At 35.5% G+C, this 20150-nt stretch overlaps 1 protein-coding gene across 1 annotated transcript in view; it reads left to right on the forward strand.

Annotated features, from left to right (window-relative positions):
- Positions 1-20150, forward strand: part of ROCK2 (Rho associated coiled-coil containing protein kinase 2) — an 85153-nt gene that overhangs the window by 36902 nt on the left and 28101 nt on the right. Inside the window, exons 4-16 of the mRNA XM_080685266.1 lie at positions 1626-1763; positions 7326-7586; positions 7875-8019; positions 10373-10511; positions 12531-12622; positions 13276-13435; positions 15778-15838; positions 16402-16413; positions 18134-18213; positions 18369-18417; positions 18990-19125; positions 19224-19315; positions 19557-19803. Coding sequence (XP_080541392.1) covers positions 1626-1763; positions 7326-7586; positions 7875-8019; positions 10373-10511; positions 12531-12622; positions 13276-13435; positions 15778-15838; positions 16402-16413; positions 18134-18213; positions 18369-18417; positions 18990-19125; positions 19224-19315; positions 19557-19803 — 1612 coding nt within the window. The remainder of the gene's footprint in view (positions 1-1625; positions 1764-7325; positions 7587-7874; positions 8020-10372; positions 10512-12530; positions 12623-13275; positions 13436-15777; positions 15839-16401; positions 16414-18133; positions 18214-18368; positions 18418-18989; positions 19126-19223; positions 19316-19556; positions 19804-20150) is intronic.

The following is a 20150-nucleotide window of genomic DNA, read 5'->3' on the forward strand; positions in this document are numbered from 1 at the left end:
TGCCTTACCTGTCTTGAACTCTGATCTCTGCTTCCTCAACTCAGCAGGACCACTGTGCTTAGCTTAGGTCAGTGGTCAGCAAACTCATGAGTCAACAGAACCAAATATCAACAGTACAACGATTGAAATTTCTTTTGAGAGCCAAATTTTTTAAACTTAAACTTCTTCTAACACCACTTCTTCAACATAGACTCGCCCGGGCCGTGGTATTTTGTGGAAGAGCCACACTCAAGGGGCCAAAGAGCCGCATGTGGCTCGCGAGCTGCGGTTTGCCGACCACTGGCTTAGGTGATCACTTGAATGCTGGTTGCGATAGTGTTTGGGTAATTGTGGTGTTGACTTGGTGAATTTCTCTTCTCTCAGGAATTATAGTCTTGTGCTGCCTGTTTGACCAAGTCTGAAAGCAGTTGGTTCACATGTTTTGCCGTTTGGATGGTTGTTTACAGTGGGAAGGCTGGCAGGTACTAGTTACCCTACCCTGGCCAGAAGTGCGTGGTTCTGAGTGCAAACATATTTGTATTTATTGTTTCATGCTAAAACCTGTCTATCTCTGTTGTCAGTGATATGTTCAGGTCCATTCAACCAGTAACATTTCTTACGTGGGTTGAGGGGGTTCTCTTTACTAAGGAGGTACGGCATTGTATGATTTTCTAAAGTTTTATTGCATTTTATAAAGTACCAGATCTATAAAGTATCATGTCTTTGCTAGGGAGGACATGAGCATTCCTTTGGTTGACCTTATTTTAATCAATATAATAAAAATATTGATTCTATATGTGGATAGTACTTAATGAAAAATAACTAGAAATATTACCTGTTATTTTCTTACAACTGGAAATTATTTATAGTTTGGCCAATTATCAAATACAAAAATTTTCCCCAGACATTTATTTATTCATCAAATATTTAGTGAATGTCTCTATTCTGTTATTAACCCATAGCAGTCACTCTCTCGTAAATCTTTGGTACTTTCTGGAAATATTTCCTGTTGATTATTTTCTTATAACTGGAAATTTATAGTTTGGCCAGCAATATAATATAATTTTTTTCACAGACATTACTTTATTCATTAAATATTTAGTGTCTATTTTAATTGCTAGTCATGACATTGTACTTGGCACTAAGAGTACAATGGAGAATAAAAAGGCATGAATAATCTTTACCTTCATTGAGCTTACATTCTAATATGGGAGACAGACAATAAATACAAGGAAGCAACATCAAAAAATTATTAAGTATGGTGTCTGCTAGGAAGGAAACATGTAGAGTTCCAGGGTAGGGAACAGTGAATTCCTACTTTGGATAGGGTGGGCACCCATTTGAAGGGCTTATATTTCAGCTGAGTGAAGAAGGGCACATGTGGGAGGCAACCAGTTGACATGTCTCTCTCACATCAATGTCTCTGTCTCTCTCTTCCTCCCCCTTCTACTCTCTCTAAAAATCATTGGGAAAAATATCCTCAGGTGAGGAGTAACAAACAAAAGTTATATTTTTACTTTTTATTAGTTAGCTAAGGATCATTTTGTTTTGTAACTAAAGTCTCTTAATAATAGCATTATAATGATTTGTTCACCTTTCTCATAAAATTAAAATATTAATAATGTTTGTGTTTTAAAAATCAATAGGTTCGTCATAAAGCATCACAGAAGGTTTATGCTATGAAGCTTCTTAGTAAGTTTGAAATGATAAAAAGATCAGATTCTGCTTTTTTCTGGGAAGAAAGAGATATTATGGCCTTTGCCAACAGTCCCTGGGTGGTTCAGGTAAGCATACTAACTTTTATAAGTTTATTTCCTATTTTTATAAGTGCTTATCATTCTTAATTATTGATTTTGTGTGCTAAATATCCTACATCTCTTTTACATAGTGACAATGCAGTTATTTTTAATAAAATCTGATTTAATACACTTGTTTAATGTTCCTAAATAGTATGACATATAATACTTACATTTGTGTATGGAAGCAAGTATTACTTGCAACTTTTTCTTTTTTAATTCTTTTATAAAGAATTGTGTTGGGTTGGTTAAAAGTATGCCTATTCTTTGTTCTGATTTATGTAATAAAAACAATAATCGGACTATCTTAAAAGAAAAGAAGACTTAATGCAATGAGGATTTTGAAAATTCTGTTTCTACAGTCCTTTATACACTGAGTGGCCAGATTATTATGATCTCTGAATGCATAATAATCTGGCCACTCAGTGTATATCCTATATAATAAAAGGCTAATATTGCAAATTGTCCCCTCGACCAGGAGTTCAACCAGCAGGCAGGCCGGCCAACCGCCCATGTTCCCTCCCCCTGGCCAGGCTGGCCAGACCCCACCCATGCACGAATTCATGCACTGGGCCTCTAACACACACACACACACACACACACACACACACACACACACACACACACACACACTTAGTGGCCAGATTATTATGCGTTCAGAGATCATAATAATCTGGCCACTCAGTGTATATTACCTATAATGTAAGACAGTCTTGAGGTTCCTAATTCAGCCTCATATTTGACTCTTAAGTAAGGAACTAATGTTCTATTTTATCTTCTTTTCAATTATATTCCTCACCAGCTTTGTTTGTCTACAGATTTTTTTATACTAATATCTAATTTTACAAACATTTTGAACAAATGTCATGAGTAAGATTAGGTATATACCAATGCATGTTCAGAATGCTTAAATGATCTGGGAGTTTGATATCTTGCTTATGGAAGGCAATTTGGATGTTAAAAAAAAATTGCCACATTGATGAATATATAATTTAAAAATTTATTATTAATTGCTTTTTTTTATTATGTTGATCCTCAATCCTTCTCCTCCTTTATTTTTTTATTATATTCAGTGAATAGAAATTCTGGTAATGTGCAGCTAAAACTGATATATGATTATAGCAAGTCATATATCATGGTAATTTATGTGATTAAGGAATAATTGTAATAAATTATTCCATTTTTAACTTTAAATTGCTTTCATAGTATCAGAGTCATTGACATTTCTAGTTTATAATTTTGTAAATTGATATCTTTAATCTTTCATTCTGCTAAATGGGCCTTTATAAAATGTTCATTGGCATTGTGTGCTCGTGGCTATTGGAATATCAGTGGACTGAGCATTCTCGGTGGACTGAGTCTGTGTACATATCCACACACACCTCTGTTTTTTTCTATGTCCACTGTAGATATTAAAAATCATAAGTTCACATTGATACTTCTTAACCTAACTCCAGAGGGTTCATTTTAGTTTTATTCCTCTGTATTTGTGACTTTTTTCTCCACTTGTGGGAAATGAGGCTTCCATTACCTCTAATACATTTAAATAGTTGATCAGTCCACCTGGTGCAACATGCATAACCAGTGTCGATCTTTGCTGTCCTGATCTCCTCCATGAACCCCCACCCTCTTTTCTCTACTTGGGCTCTGATTCTTCCTTCCTGGATATCTCGTCCCTTCTCATGCCTGTTAGGCTCTGCTATCCCGTGTCAGACTGCCCCTCTGCCTGGATGTCCTCCTCACCCTGTGTGGGCCTTACTGCCCATGGCGGCCGTCCTCATGGAGGAGCTTCCTCCTCACACTGGAGCTCTGATACCTTTGTGCGGCTCAGCTTTCACTCCTTTAATAGCATGTTTTGATGAATAGAAACATGTAACTCTTATGTAGTACAATTTAATAAAAGTTTCATGATGAATACTTTTTGGTGCATTTAAGAATTTTTTACTACCTTAATAATATCTTACCTTAAACTTGATAAGATAATCTGTTATGTTATCTTTTTAAAAAATTTTTTTTATTGATTTCAGAGAGGAAGAGAGAGAAAGAGAGAGAGAGAAAGAGAGAATCATTGACTGGCTGCCTTTTGCACGCCTCCCCCCTGGGGACCGAACTCGCAACCCGGGCATGTACCCTTGACCGGAATCGAACCCAGGACCCTTCAGTCCACAGGCCAACACTCTATCCACTGAGCCAAACCAGCTAGGGCTATGTTATCTTTTTTACTTTTTATTTTTTGCCTATGATCACAGCAGGATTGATTTTTTAAAAAATAGGGTGTTACATAAGAATTATGGTGTGTGTTTTTTGTTTTTTTGTTTTGTTTTTAAGAGAGTGGAAGAGAGAAGGAAAGACAGAGAGAAACATCAGTGTGAGAGAAACACATCCATGGGTTGCCTCCTGCACAAGCCCTGACCAGGGCCCAGGCCAGGGAGGAGCCTGCATCCGAGGTACATGCCCTTGATCAGAATCGAACCCAGGACCCTTGGGTCCATAGGCTGACACTCTATCCACTGAGCCAAACCGGGTAGGGCAAGGATTATGTTTTGTTTCCTTGTGGTTATCTAGTTGTTCCAACATCACATTGAAAAAAACCACAACTTTCCTTTTCCTATTGGTATAGTTTGCCTCCTTTTGTAATACAATTGTCCATGTATGCATGGGTCTGTATTGGGGTTTTCTGTTCCATTTAGTTGTTTTATTTGTCTATTCTTGCCACCAAGTACCACAGCATTTTAATTAGTTCTGTTTAAATTGCTTGATATTGATTGAGCATTTTAGATCTATGGGTTTAGAGATTTCATAAAATTTGGAAAATTTTTGGCCATTATTTCTTCAAGTATTTTTTTTTTTTTTTTTTTGTCTCAGCTCCTATCTCATAACTCAGCCTCTTTCTCAGACTTGAGTTACACATATATCATCTATTTGGTGTTGTCCTGAGAGGCTCTTTATTTGTTGTTTTATTTTTTCCTGGTCTTTTGTTGTTGTTGCTCTGGTGTGCCTCATTTTGTATTATTTTTGTGTGCTATGTCTTTAAGTTCACTTATCTTTTCTGCTACAGTGTTGATTCTAACTTTAATCCCATCCTACTTGGCTTCTTTATTTAGCAAAATTGTCACTGAGATTTATCCATGATGCAGTATATCAATAATTTATTCCTTTTTAATGCTAAATAGTATTCCATTACATAATATATGATAATTTGTTTATCTATTCATATGTTCAAGGACATTTGAGTTGTTCCCAATTTTTGTCCCTTGTGGATAAAGCTACATTATTAAGTTATTTGCAGATCAACTCGTATAATTCAGTGATGTTTTTAGGAATTTTACAGTTGTACACCCATCACTGAAATCTGATTTTAAAACATTTTTACTATCTCCAAATGATAACTTGTACCCATTTAGAGTTATTTCCCATTTTCCTCCCAGCCCCAGGCAACCACTAATGTGCTTACTGTCTCTATAGATTTGCCTTGTCTGGCCATTTCAGGTAAATGGAATCATACAGTAGCTGTCTCTTGGATCTGGTCTGTTTCCCTTTGCATACTGTTTTGAAGTCCATGCATATTGTAGTATGTATTGTACTTCATTTCTTTTTAGTGCTAAATAATATTCCATTGTATGGTGTGGGATAGTAAAGGATATATTCTCTTTGGCCCCGGTTCCTAACAGAACTTTTAAAACTGCTTGAATTTCCAGAGTGATAGGAGTGTCTTTGTTATGTTAATGAGGCAACTCCTGGTAGCCTTTTGATAGCTTTGAGAGAGGATTGGTCACCAGAAAGCACAAGCTGCTCAACCTCCAGGGAGGGGAGAGAGTTGAAGATTGAGTTTAATCACATGGGCAGTGATTTATTTAATGATGCCTATGTAATGAGACCCTGATTAAAATTCTGGGCATTGGCACTCAGTGGAGCTTCTTGATTGGTTAACACATTGATGTGCAGAGTATGATGCACTCTGATTCCACAAGGAAAAGGCACAGAAGCTGTGTGCTGTCTCCCAGACTTCACCCTGTGTGCATCCGTTATAATAAACTGTAATCATAAGTATAGTGCGTCCCTGAGTTCTGTGAGTCATCCTGGTGAATTATTAAACCGTAGGAGGTCATGAAATTCCTCAATTTTTAGTCCTTTAGTCAGAAATGCAGGCCTGGGGACTCTGGAAGTATGACTAATGTTTGAAGTGAGGGCAGTCTTGTAGAGGACTGAGCTCTTGTGGGATCTGATGCTAACTCTAGGTGTTTAGCATCAGAATTGTATTGCAATATACCTGGTTGGATGGAACACAGTATATGCCTAATACTCAGTTTTGTTTGTCCATTTACTGATTGATGGACATTTGAATTGTTTCAACTTAGGGGCTGTTATAAATAGTGAACATTTGCATACAAGTCTTTTATTTCATTTGTCTAGACAGAGCATAAAAACGGCAAGATGAGGCATATCAGGGTTAAAAAAAATGACTAAAAGAAAACCCACAGGGAATATCAGTTACCCATAGGACAACATCAAACAGATTGTATATGTGTAACTACAATCTGAGAAAGGGCTGAGAGAGAAAAAATACTTGAAGAAATGGCCAAAGGTTTTCCAAATTTGATGAAATCTATAAACCTATAGATCTAAGAACCTCAATCAATATCAAGCTAGTTAAACAGAACTAATAAGAACACTGTGGTACTTGGTGGCAAGAATTAAAAAAACAACAACAATTACGTGGAATAGAAAACCCCAATATAGATTTATGCCAATATGGCCAATTTTGTTGTTTCTTGAATTGCTTTATCTGTATGTCATGGGATTGGTTTTTCTAAAATGTTGATTTCTTGGTTTTGTTCTCTTTGTGGAAACCTGTTTGCAATTGCTTGCTTCTGGGTGGAGTGGGACATGTTTTAGGACGGAATATGGATAGCTTTCCTTCTGAATTTGTGCTTTCTCTGTCTCCTTGGGAGTCAGTAGCAACCTAGCTTGGTATATTATTTCTCTGGTCCCAATATCACTACGTTTAGTGTGGATGCAGGTAGCACTGCCACTTGCTGCTTGTTATGAGCAAGAAGGTGGAGAAGGGAAGAGAGGAGAAGGCCCTGTTCCAAACGTGGCTACCACTGCTCCCTCTTCCGGCGGTGGGGGCTTACTCCCTCTTCTTGGGGCCATCGACTCTGGTATCTTTTAGGTTTTTCTAAACTGCTCCTACCTCCTCAGCTCCCTTCTTTGTGAGTTACGTGCAATAATTCGTTTTTTGTCTTTTTCTCTTTTAGAATATTTCTATTTAAATAGATACCTATATTCTCCAAGAGGGAAAAATGATATATTTATACATATTTTGTTAGTAAGTATGAAGGAGATACCCATATCAAAGTTTTGTCTGCTAACTATTTTTCCCTTGAAGATGTCCAAATCTAAAATCAGACATTTCATAAAATTCAAGTTGGTTTTGGATATCAAGTAATTTGTCTTTTTTCAATAGTAAAAACAGTTTTGGGGTTTTGTTCTGTTTATGGTTTGAGTTTTCTTCTTAAAAATTCTTTTTCTCCCCATTTTATTTTTCAGCTCTTTTGTGCCTTTCAAGATGATAAATATCTGTACATGGTCATGGAGTACATGCCTGGTGGAGACCTTGTGAACCTTATGAGTAACTATGATGTACCTGAGAAATGGGCCAAGTTTTACACTGCTGAAGTGGTTCTCGCTCTGGATGCCATACACTCCATGGGCTTAATTCACAGAGATGTGAAGCCTGACAACATGCTTTTGGATAAACATGGACATCTAAAATTAGCAGATTTTGGCACATGTATGAAGATGGATGAAGTAAGTTATAAGCAAGTTAAAAATGCTGGGTTATTGTTTTTTAGAAACAAAAATAAAAGAAACACTTTAAATTTGGATTTTATAGTTTTAAACAAAGATAAATTTAGTTTTGCTTACTGTGTATGACTCAATGCATTTGTCCTCTCTCCTGCCAAAGCTATGTCAGCAGTGAAGTTCTGTTGGTAGCAGTTTATATCCCTTAAATGGATAATAAATGAATTAGTTGCATTTATGTGTGTGTGTGTTTTTACACACATCTTTTTCTCTTTATCTCTGCTATTTACCCAGACAGGCATGGTGCATTGTGATACGGCAGTTGGAACACCTGATTATATATCACCCGAGGTTCTGAAATCGCAAGGGGGTGATGGTTACTATGGGCGAGAATGTGATTGGTGGTCTGTGGGTGTTTTCCTTTTTGAGATGCTGGTGGGTAAGTAAATATTTAACATTCTTTTTCAAAACCCATCTTATAACACTTTAGTTCTAGTTCACAAATTTGGGACTATAAGGAAATTAATTGTATGTGTCCTAGGGAAGAAGTAGAATTGATGAAAACTTTGAATTAGTAATGTCTGATATGACAGATTGTTAATTGGAGAATTAAAACCAAACCTTCTACTGCCAAGTTGAGTAGAATAGGAAAGGGTAGGAAAGGATGCTGCTAGGAAATATTTCTCAAGTAGACCTTTTGTAAATTGCTTTTGATGACCATCCAGTGTATGTAGCATTGATCTTGCTATATGCTTAGGATCATGGCATAATATGACCTACTTTGTTTCAGACTTTGTCTTTGTAGTGAGTCTCTGTGTTCACCATATGTTTCCAGGTAAACGCTCCATTCTCCCCACCTCTGGCCCGATCTGATGATGCGTTAGGTGTGTCTTGTAATCATTTGAAAGTAGAATATATTCTATTATTTGTGTAGATTCTCCAAGTGATTTTGAAAATAATGTATTTTGTAGGAAGTCTCATAGCTCATTTGAAGAGATTTAAATTTCTGCTACTGTTTTTAACTCTGAAAGCTGAATTTAATGAGTTTGGATGGCAATGATTGGCAGTATTCTGAGCTTGCTCTGGTGCTTGCTCAGGTTGGTTGGCACTGGAGTTCATTTAAAGGATTCTGTTGCAATTAAAAATGGCACTAGAAGCCCAGCTGGTGTGGCTCAGTGGTTGAGCATCTACCTATGAACCAAGAGGTCACGGTTCGATTCCCGGTCAGGGCACATGCCTGGGTTGTGGGCTTGATCCCCAGTAGGGGGTGTCCTGGAGGCAGCCAATCCTTGATGTCCCTCTCTTATTGATGTTTCTCTCTATCCCTCTCCCTTCCTCTCGCTCAAAAAATCAATACAAACATATTTTTTAAAATGTCACTAGAAGAATCAAATTCAAAGCTTTCCTCCGTGCACCTTTGAAAACAAAAACTACTTACCTGAATACCCCTTTTGAAGTTTTGGATTGGCTGCTTTGGGAAAGTCTGTTTTATACTGAAGTGACTTGTAGTTGAAGTGTTCTAGCAGGATATTTAACCCTGTGGCTTTAGATGAGTACTGGCCATAATGATACTTTTCAACATTTTCTGTCTTTACACTTGTTTGAATGTCTCTTTATCGTAGTCATTAGTTAGCAGGAACACTGCACTTGGAGACCATTTCTGCCATTTTCAACTCTAGATTTGTGCCATTGTAGGCAAATCACATGTCATCTTTCTGGGCCCAGCTTCCTCATATCTTCTATAATAAAAGCTTAATATGCTAATTAGACGGGACAGGTGAACGACCTTCTGGATGAAGCCGGGGCTGCGAGGGCCAAGCCCCTTGCATGAATTTTGTGCATCGAGCCTCTAATATAAAATAATAGGGCTGGCCCTGGCCAGTGTGGCTCAGTGGTTGGGGTGTCAGCCCAAGTACTAAAGGGTCTCAGGTTTGATTTCTGGTTAAGGGCGTATGCCTGGGTTGCGGATTCGTTCCCTGTCCCCTGGTCAGGGGGTGTGCAGGAGGCACCCAGTCAAAGTGTATCTCTCACATCAATGTTTCTCTCTCTCTTTGTTCCTCTCTCCCTTCCTCCCACCCCTCTCAAAAGCAGTGGGAAAAATATTTTCTGGTGAGGATGAGTAAATACATACATACATACATAATAGATAGGTAGGTAGGTAGGTAGGTAGGTAGGTAGATAGATAGATAGATAGATAGATAGATAGATAGATAGATAGATAAAGGTGGTCTAATTCTTAGAGCTGCGCTGTTTTGTCTGTCATGATGCAAATGGTTTATATCTGCATCTACTGTGATAGGCACTGGCCACACTGAGCACTTGAAATGTGGTTGGTGAACTAGGGAAGTGAAATTTTCATTTTGTTTAGTTGCAGTTCATTTAAATTGGTGCGTGTGACTAGTACAACAGTTCTGGGGAATAATCTCAAAAAGCTGATCATGCTCTAGCTTAAGCATTAGACAGGACTCTGATCTGACCTCACTTAATAATCTTTTTCTTTAATTATTTAGTAAATTGTTTCCTATCCCATTATTTAAAACTTCCTACAAAATTCTAGAGTTATACTTAGCATTGATTTTTTTTTTGCCCATAAGGGTTGATGATTCATTGGTATGGTTAAAATTTAAATATATTGGTGTGCGCCTTTTTGTTTTGTCTGAAACTTCTGGCCCATAACCATTAATTTTTTCATGCATGTGTCAAATTTAAACTTAACATACTTAAATATTAGATGAAAAGTGTTTAATTTGCATTCTCTATTACACTCAAAGTCTTGTTTCTTGGAATTTTAGGGGATACTCCATTTTATGCAGATTCACTTGTAGGAACTTATAGCAAAATTATGGATCATAAAAACTCACTATGTTTCCCTGAAGATGCAGAAATTTCTAAACATGCAAAGAATCTCATCTGCGCCTTTCTCACAGAGAGGTAATATACATTGAATGTCTTGGTAGAGATGGCTCCTTTTACTTTTAAACTTGTAGAAATGAAACTAACTTATTTACATATGAAATCAGTCTTCTTATCTAAATGCATTTAATTCTGGATTAGCCCTTTTTTTTTACTGCTAAGCTTCGTGTTGGGTTACTCTTATCATTTTGTATGTGCAGCCCAATTGTAATTTAACTCTAACCTTAACCCTCATGTTTAAAAAGAAAAAAATAGAACTTTGTAAAATAATGCATTTGAGAGAAATAAAACTTTTGTTATATTCACATTTCCTCTAAGGTGGCTTGAGCCATGCTACCCTTGATTATACAGTGTTTGAAAGGAACATTCTGTGCAGATAAATACTAAACAGGTTATAATCTTCAAAACTGTTTGAGCTGGGAGTGCCTCCTTTCCAACCGGTTTTTATTTGCATGTGAATATGAGCACGTCTGTCCTAGTAATTCTCTATTTCTTAAAACAAAATAGAACAACGTTTTGAAAACCTGCCTCAAAGAGAACAACTGGGAGTTATTAAGAGTTTCTTCCTTGGCCTCTCCTTTCCTTTCTCCTCTGGTTTCTCTTCTATATTTGTGAGTCATCCTATCAAAGGACCAACACATACAAGAGGGTACTTGCTCCCCCATCCAAATTCGACTTACTAGCTTTATGGTCTTAGGGAAATTATTTTACTCTTTTTGGAAATAGTTTTATTCGTCCATAAAATCATGGGATCAGAATACATTAAAGAAAGGGCATTTGTAGCTCTAAAATGCTGTGATTTCCTTATGTTTGTTAGTTAGTTGCTATTACAAGAAATTCTATAGTGACTATCCTCATACAATCATCTTTGCATACTTTTTGTAGGATAAAATCTTAAAGATGGAATTCTGGGAATTGAGTGATGTTGCAAAATTGACCTAGAGAAGCCACATCAGGGAATATTTTCAACAATAATTGTTCCTCATTCTCATCAAACTGAATATTATGAATTTTTTCCTTTTTCCATCTGAAGCAAGAAAAGTTATTTTTATTGTTCCTCATTAAAGAGGTTAATCATTTTTCCATGTTTACCAATCATTTGTAGAATAAAACTTTAAGATTTGTTAATTATATGATTAATGTACAATCCATGCTATTAAACTCAAAACAAAACCTGTATCATGTTTTGACTTGATGGGATGATCATAATTTGTGCTGAAAGATCAAATATAAAATAGGATATAGCACATGTTATTGAAATGAGTGTCATTCATGAAAGATTTGTCCTAGCAATTTATTGGGAGGGAGGTTGCAGTAAAGAATGATTCTAGGTAGACAAAAGATATTTTGAAAATAATTTAATGCCATTAGTGTGGCTAGAAGCACTTCCCTCTAAAGTTTACAGGTTTTTTTCTCTTAAATTAAACATAACTCCAAGGCATATAAAAAAACAAGTGCTTTTTATTTTCAGTATTTTATTTTCATTTTTCATACAATCTTAATTGAAGACTCAAAGTGTCAAAGAATGAAATTAACTTTTTTTGTATTCAGAGATATAATTTATCAGAGTAAATATGGATAGCTTCAAATATAAAATGTGATTTCTTTTTAAGAAGGGGAGAGATTTTTAAAGTAATGTTTTTATGGGAAAGGTTTTGATAACTGTACTGGGCCAAAATTTAGATCTTCATCCATTTTGCGTCTTAAATTTGGTTTATGCAATTTTGACACACGTATGTGAATTTTTTCATTTGAAAGTCTCGTGTAATTTTTGTTTGGCACAAACTACAGATTGAAATATATTTCACTTTCCATGGCATTTCCTATAAACACTACAGTCTTCTTGGTCTATAGAGATTATATACTATAAAATGGAGATTGCTTTTTCTTGAGAAACATTTATGTTATACTTTTAAAAAAGATATCTCAAACTCATTTGTGATCCTTATGTTGATTCTTGTCTAGATAAAAGGTTAATGTTTTTTTTTGTTTTTTCATAACCTTACTTTTTACATAATCTTTAACTGCATTGCTTAGGGAGGTACGGCTTGGGAGAAATGGGGTAGAAGAAATCAAACAACATCCTTTCTTTAAGAATGATCAATGGAATTGGGATAACATAAGAGAGAGTAAGTCAATACATTTAAATATTTCCATTCCACATTTTAAATTGATTCCTAATTTGAATTGACAAGCATGTTTCATATACTTAACGCTAATTTTAAAATTGAGAGTTCCACTTCATATTTGTTCAGTGGCAATATTTATAAGTAAATTCATATTACCTCAATATTTTAGCAAACTAAGCATACGATAAATATGTATTTATTAGCAATATTTCCCAATACTTTTATAAAAACATAGGTTTCTTTGTCATGTTAAATTTGATGGATCTCAATAATTTGCAGAAAGGGGAAATATAAACTTTTAATTTTAAGAGTATGAAATACTTAAAGAATATAGAAAACTGAAAACCAAAGAATGTATATGCAAGTTGTTGCTGTTTGTAATTTTAATGCCTAGAGTAATATCATACTGCTTTTTTTGTTTAATTGACTTAACCAGTATTTAAAACTGCTCTAAGGTAGTAATAAAATACTTAAAAATTTTAATTCTTTGAAATAACATGTTACTAAAATTTTCTATAGTAAATCACAAAAATATGTTATTATATATTATTAATGTATACCATGTTAGTATTAATATATTGTTTATAATGTAAAACAAAAGAGGGGTAGTTTATTTTTTTATTATGAGTGAAATAATTCCTTTCTTTTAATAGCGGCAGCTCCAGTTGTACCTGAACTCAGCAGTGACATAGACAGCAGCAATTTTGATGACATTGAAGATGATAAAGGAGATGTAGAAACCTTCCCAATTCCTAAAGCTTTTGTGGGAAATCAGCTGCCTTTTATAGGATTTACCTACTACAGAGAAAATTTGTATGTGGTTTGTTTGTTACAGTTTTATTGTTTCAGAGTCTAGCTATAAAGCATTGTCTTGCTTTGGGACTGGATTATTTAAAAAAGTATTAATTTGTTTTAAACTTTGAGTTTTTCTAAAAGGACTATTGAAAGAGTTATTTTTAATTTCATTTCATTTTATTTCTGAATGCTATATGACATTCATTTATGAATGAATGCAAGGTGATGCACTATATTATTTTGGGCTACAGGTAAGACCAAATACCTGCTTTTGAAGCTTGTCAACTAATGAGGGATATGAGAAGGTTATATACTCATAATGAAGGGTAGAATGTGATATTTGTTCTAAGAAAGGGACCCAAAAAATCTAAGATGGTTTGGAAGAAAAATAGAGGTCATATTTCTTTAAGTTGAAGGTAGGGGAGAAGTTAGGCAAGACCTCAAGGCAGAGGTGGCATTTTAGCCAAATTTAAAGATAAGAAAGGGTTTTTTGAGTGGCCGAGATGTGGGGAGGTGAGTAGTGGAAGCAAAAGTTTGGAATGTAAGCATACATGGAGAGTAATGTAATCCATTGGGGCTCAAACATAGGTATATATTACTGGCTTATGATCATTTGGAGGACTTGATAAAACTGTGGTTTTCTTGGCCAAATCCGCCTGGCAAAGGTCATTCAGTACATGTTGGTTGACTGAAGTGATTTTTGCGAGGGTAAGATTAGAAAATAGATTGAAGTTGGAGTTTAGGGGAAGAGTAATGCAATAGATGATTGTTGTGTGCTAAGAGACTTTTGACTTTACTAGAGGTCCAGTGCACGAAATTCGTGCACGGCGGGGTGTCCCTCAGCCCAGCCTGCACCCTCTCCAATCCAGGACTGCTGGCTCCCAACTGCTCACCTGCCTGCCTTCCTGATTGCCCCTAACTACTCCCCTGCCAGCCTGTTTGCCCCTAACTGCCCTCCCCTGCAGGCCTGGTCACCCCTAACTGCCCTCCCCTGCAGGCCTGGTCCCCCTCAACTGCTCTCCCCTGCAGGCCTGGGTCCCCCCCAACTACCCTTCCCTGCAGGCCCAGTCGCCCCCAACTTCCCTCCTCTGCCGGCCTGGTCATCCCTAACTGTCCTCCCCTGCAGGCTTGATCGCCCCCAACTGCCCTCCCTTGCAGGCCTGGTCCCTCCCAGCTCCCCTCCCCTGCTGGCCTGATCGCCCACAACTGCCCTCCCTTGCAGGCCTGGTCCCTCCCAACTGCCATCCCCTGCCGACCATCTTGTGGTGGCCATCTTGTGTCCACATGGGGGCAGCCATCTTTGACCACATGGGGGCAGCCATCTTGTGCGTTGGAATGATGGTCAATGTGCATATTACTCTTTTATTAGATAGGATTAGATAGGATAGGCAGTGAGGAGCCACTGAAGTGTTAAATAGTTGAGTGAAGCATTAAAGACATTGGAGAAACTCTTTGGTCCTTCCATGTATAATGATGAGGGTGACCAACCATCATGATTTGCCCAGGAATAAGTAATTTCCTAGAATGTGGTGTGGGACTTTCATCCTAAAACATTTTTCTCTTCAAAACTTATAAAATCCAGGCAAACCAGGAAGAATTGGTCACCGTTACCAGTAGTGTTCTCAAAACTATCGTAATGCTGACTAAAATGAAGGTATCAGTGCCAGGAGACTCCCACGAATGTTTGTAGGCAGTGAGGAAGGACCCAATTAAGAGAGAGATTGATAAAAGTGATCATTTTATTTTTTATTTTTTTTTTTAAATATATTTTATTGATTTTTTACAGAGAGGAAGGGAGAGGGATAGATAGTTAGAAACATCGATGAGAGAGAAATATCAATCAGCTGCCTCCTGCACACCCCCTACTGGGGATGTGCCCGCAACCAAGGTACATGCCCTTGACTGGAATCGAACCTGGGACCCTTCAGTCCGCAGGCCGACGCTCTATCCACTGAACCAAACCGGTTAGGGCAAAAGTGATCATTTTATGTGTTAAGCCCTGGAGATCAAGAGATGTTATCTTTGAAAAGGAGGACAGATGTCTCTTTCTAGAAAAGAATAAAATAGTTACAGAACTTGAGATGACGAGGAAGAAAGTATAGTTTCTTTTAGAGACTCCAATCTCAACAGTGTTAAATAACAGAATATCTGAAAAGAGTGAGAAGCAAGAAAAGTTTATCATTTTAAATGATTGAAACTGTCTAAATATCCGGAGGGGAAAATGTTGCTTCATTTAAAATAAATTGAAGTGGAAAGACAGAGATCTTTGTGATTATAATTTAATTCTGAGAAGAAGTTGGTATTAGAAAATTGATTAAAATGACATGTAAAGTAATTTATTTTCCTGCCTTTTCTTTTAGGTTATTAAGTGACTTTCCATCTTGTAGAGAAAATGATTCAATACAATCAAGGAAAAATGAAGTATGTATAAATTTTTACTTTCTCTATTTTAATCACATGTCCAAATATTTTAGTAATGTCCATGCATTTTTAAAAGTTTCTTTGATGATACTTTTTGAATCATTAGATGGTATTCCTTGTTGCAATATAGTTCAGCATAACATTGAACTAATTCATTTCTTTGATAAACATCATTGTGTAAGATACAATGGCTAGTAAAACGATGAATTATACATGGCTTCAGGCTTAGTTTTAATACCAAAAGTGACAGTAGGTTAATGAACAGCTAGATAATACCAGTTACGAAATTTTATAATCTTCTATAAAAGTACAGAAAATAAATTGTAAGAGTACAGAAATAGTGGAGAGATTCAAATTTTGAGTATTTAGCAATAAATTCATATAAAAGATAATTTTATCAAACTGTTATTGTATTTTGTGAGGCTAACCATTTTTCTCTTGAAAACTTACAAAATCTAAAAAATTTGTTTGGATTATTTTGGTACAATTTGTGTTTTAGGAATTTTATAAAGCAAAACAAGCATTTTAATACTTTCTGTGTTTTTTTTCTTTGTTTTATATAGGAAAGTCAAGAGGTATGTTGATGTCATATATCTTGAAAACCTGAGACAACAGACTCATTACTCTAGCAGAGTTTGATATAGCCTTATTCCACTTAGCGTTTGGAACACTGCATCTCCCAAGACGGCGTTCTCCACTTTTTTTCTACCAAGTATCCCTTTTATTATTGCTCCTATGGATCTGTCATTTAAAATGTGTATTATTTATTTTTATGATTTCATTTATCAAAGGCGTATAATTCGCAGCAAGAACTTCTGATTAGCATGTGACAACTAGTGTGATCAAATTATATTAATGGCCCTAACCGGTTTGGCTCAGTGGATAGAGCGTCGGCCTGCGGACTGAAGGGTCCCGGGTTCGATTCCGGTCAAGGGCATGTACCTTGGTTGCGGGCACATCCTCAGTGGGGGGTGTGCAGGAGGCAGCTGATCGATGTTTCTCTCTCATCGATGTTTCTAACTCTCTATCCCTCTCCCTTCCTCTCTGTAAAAAATCAATAAAATATATTTTTTAAAAAATTATATTAATGCAATAGTAATTACATTTGACTAGTTCATTGGCCTATATATTCTTATTAGGGGAAAAATATAGTTTTGTGTAAGGTATATACAATATTTTAAAAACTGTGGAGAACATAATCACTAGAAAGAATAGTGGAAAGAATATTGGCCTTGGAATCTCAAAGACTTAGGTTGAGTTTTTTGTACTGCCACTTATTAGCTATGTTGTCTTGGCCCAGTTATTCATCTTTTTTGGATTTTAGTTTCTTTATTGAGTAGATATAATACTACCATCTTTTTAGGGCTTTTGTTAGGATTAGTGAAACCACATTTGTCAAGTGCCTGCCTCTGTTCCTAAGGCAAGAAAGGAACTCAAAAGTTAAAGCCTTTATAAAAGTAATAATGCTCCAAAAGTGGATTATTTAATACTTTCTGTAACTTTAGTTTGCTTACAGACTGACAGATGTGGCCTAGAAAGATTTAAAGAATGACAAGATGGCCCGGCCCATGTGGCTTGGTGGTTCATTGTCAACCTGTGAACCAGGAGATCACGGTTCATTCCAGGTTGTGGCATATGCCTGGGTTGCGGGCTCGATCCCTAATAGGGCGCGTGCAGGAGGCAGCCGATCAGTGATTCTCTCTCATCATTGATGTTTCTACCTCTCCCTCTTCCTTCCTCTGAAATAAAAAAATATATATTTTTAAAAAGAATGACAAGATGTCATTATTGTCATTTACTCAGTAAAGTTATTGATTACAACTCTTTATAGTATGGTGCCCAGCACTGTGTAGAAAGATATAAAGAAGAGCTTATATTCTTATTTTTAAGAATACCAGTATATTTGAGCATGCTCAAATTTTCTGAATATTTGTTTTATATATAGACCTTTTATAAGCACAAATGGCAACAGTATTTTTATATAAACAATCTGCAGAAGAACAGTGGAGGCTATCCTTTATTCCTAATGAATGAGAAACTTGTTTCAGAAGCTTTTTATTCGCAAGTTTACATAGTGTGGTTGTACATATATGTATACTGTCCTAGACAGAAAGCAAGAGATGGGGATTTCCCCCTGTCAATAAAAGCCACATTAGAAGGTATAAATATGGTACCACTATAGAGGAGATTATATTAAGATAAAAGAAAAGAGAAGCTGATCATTGTTTTCTTTAAGCCTCTCATCTTTGAAGTGTGACCAAATTTTATAATTATAATTTTTTTCTTTTCTGACAGATTCAGAAAAAACTATACACATTAGAAGAACACCTTAGCACTGAGATACAAGCAAAAGAGGAAATAGAGCAGAAGTGCAGGTATATTTTGTAGATAATTGAATAGTATATTCTAAAATTTAAGTTTAAACATATTACTAAAAATGTAATTATATGATTATTTTTAAATTTATAGTAAATTATTTTATTGTAAATTAGGAGTTATTTTATTTACTTTTTCTTTTGAAATTCTTTAGATCTGTTAATACTCGCCTAGAGAAAGTAGCAAAGGAGCTAGAAGAAGAGGTAAAGTTGCTCTACACTTTTATTAACATTTTTTTTTAATAAAAAGTTTTGATCCCTAGTGTTCTTGGTACCATATTAATATACATCTTGGTTTATAATAAAATCTACCTGTAGCATGGGTGGGTAGGACTAAAATTACAGGATAATCATGGTAATAAGTTTCATTTTTGTTGTATTTTTGCAAAATTTGAGTTAATTTAGTATGTGTAGATATTTAAAGTAAGAAAAATTGCATTTGTATTAATGACATGGTTTAAAAACAGAAAGTGACCATTGTTTCTTTTTTTAAATTTTTATTCATAACATTTTTGACTCATGCTTTTATCACGTAAAAATGGTTCAGTGGTGACAGAATGTTATCGAAAGTTTGACTTTCAATAGGAAACAAAACACAGTGTTAAGAGTAGTGTGCTATTTTTAAAATATGGAAAACATTATTGTAGTTTTAATTATATAGCCGTACAGCTTTTATTTATGTTTTCTTATCTGCTTGAAATAATTGAAATAGTTTTTGTTTTATTAAAATTTTTATACATGCTTTTTTCTGATAATAACTTAAAGCACTATTTCAGATTACCTTAAGGAAAAATGTGGAATCTTCATTAAGACAATTAGAAAGAGAAAAGGCGCTTCTTCAGCACAAAAATGCAGAATATCAGCGGAAAGCTGATCATGAAGCAGACAAGAAACGAAATTTGGAAAATGATGGTTTGTGGTATAGAATATTAAATACCAAGAAAAAAATTAAGTGTGTGTGTATGTGTGTGTTGTGTTGACTCTTACCATTGAAATGCTTTTTATCATAGTTAACAGTTTAAAAGATCAACTTGAAGATTTGAAAAAAAGAAATCATAACTCTCAAATATCCACCGAGAAAGTGAATCAGCTCCAGAGACAAGTAAGTTGATCTCAGTTTGTAATAAGGATATTGAATTTTATTTATGACTTCCCATTAACAGTTTTAATTGTCAGTGTTCCAAGAGGATTTTACCTCTAATTTTAAAGTGAAATCATTAGGAAGTATTTTTAGGTATTTATTTATTTTAAATACTTTGTAATGGGGTAAGAAATTGAGGTATTTTTATCATCTACACCTATGTTTGTTTGTTTTTTGTTGTTTGATTTGAATGGGATAACAGCTGGATGAAACCAATGCTTTGCTGCGAACAGAATCTGATACTGCAGCCCGGTTAAGAAAAAGCCAGGCAGAAAGTTCAAAACAGATTCAGCAGCTGGAATCTAACAACAGAGACCTACAAGATAAAAACTGCCTGTTGGAGACTGCCAAGTTAAAACTCGAGAAGGAATTTATCAATCTCCAGTCGGTTCTAGAATCTGAAAGGAGGGACCGAACCCATGGATCAGAGATAATTAATGATTTACAAGGTATTAACGTAGATATTGCACTTGAATTCATCTTAATGATTTATATTTTGGAAATAACTTTAGATGATGGATAATGTACTGGAGTAGCACATTTTTGAATATGTAAAGTTAGAGTATTAGAAATTCATTAATATGAAATTTTGTGAGCGAAAGATTTACTTTCAAATAGTTTGAAGTATTTTAAGTATCAGGCTGCCTCCCAAGGTAGTAGATTGGGTTCCAGTTACATTAACTATAAAGCAATACCTCAACTATATCAACTATACCAGCAATTATACAACTTCTCATAAATACCAACTTCGAAGTTTGAGGTGACATCCAAGTTTTTTACTCTTAACATTTATATA

The sequence above is a fragment of the Plecotus auritus genome (genome assembly GCF_963455305.1).
Source record: "Plecotus auritus genome assembly, chromosome: 8".
NCBI classification, from domain to species: Eukaryota; Metazoa; Chordata; class Mammalia; order Chiroptera; family Vespertilionidae; genus Plecotus; species Plecotus auritus.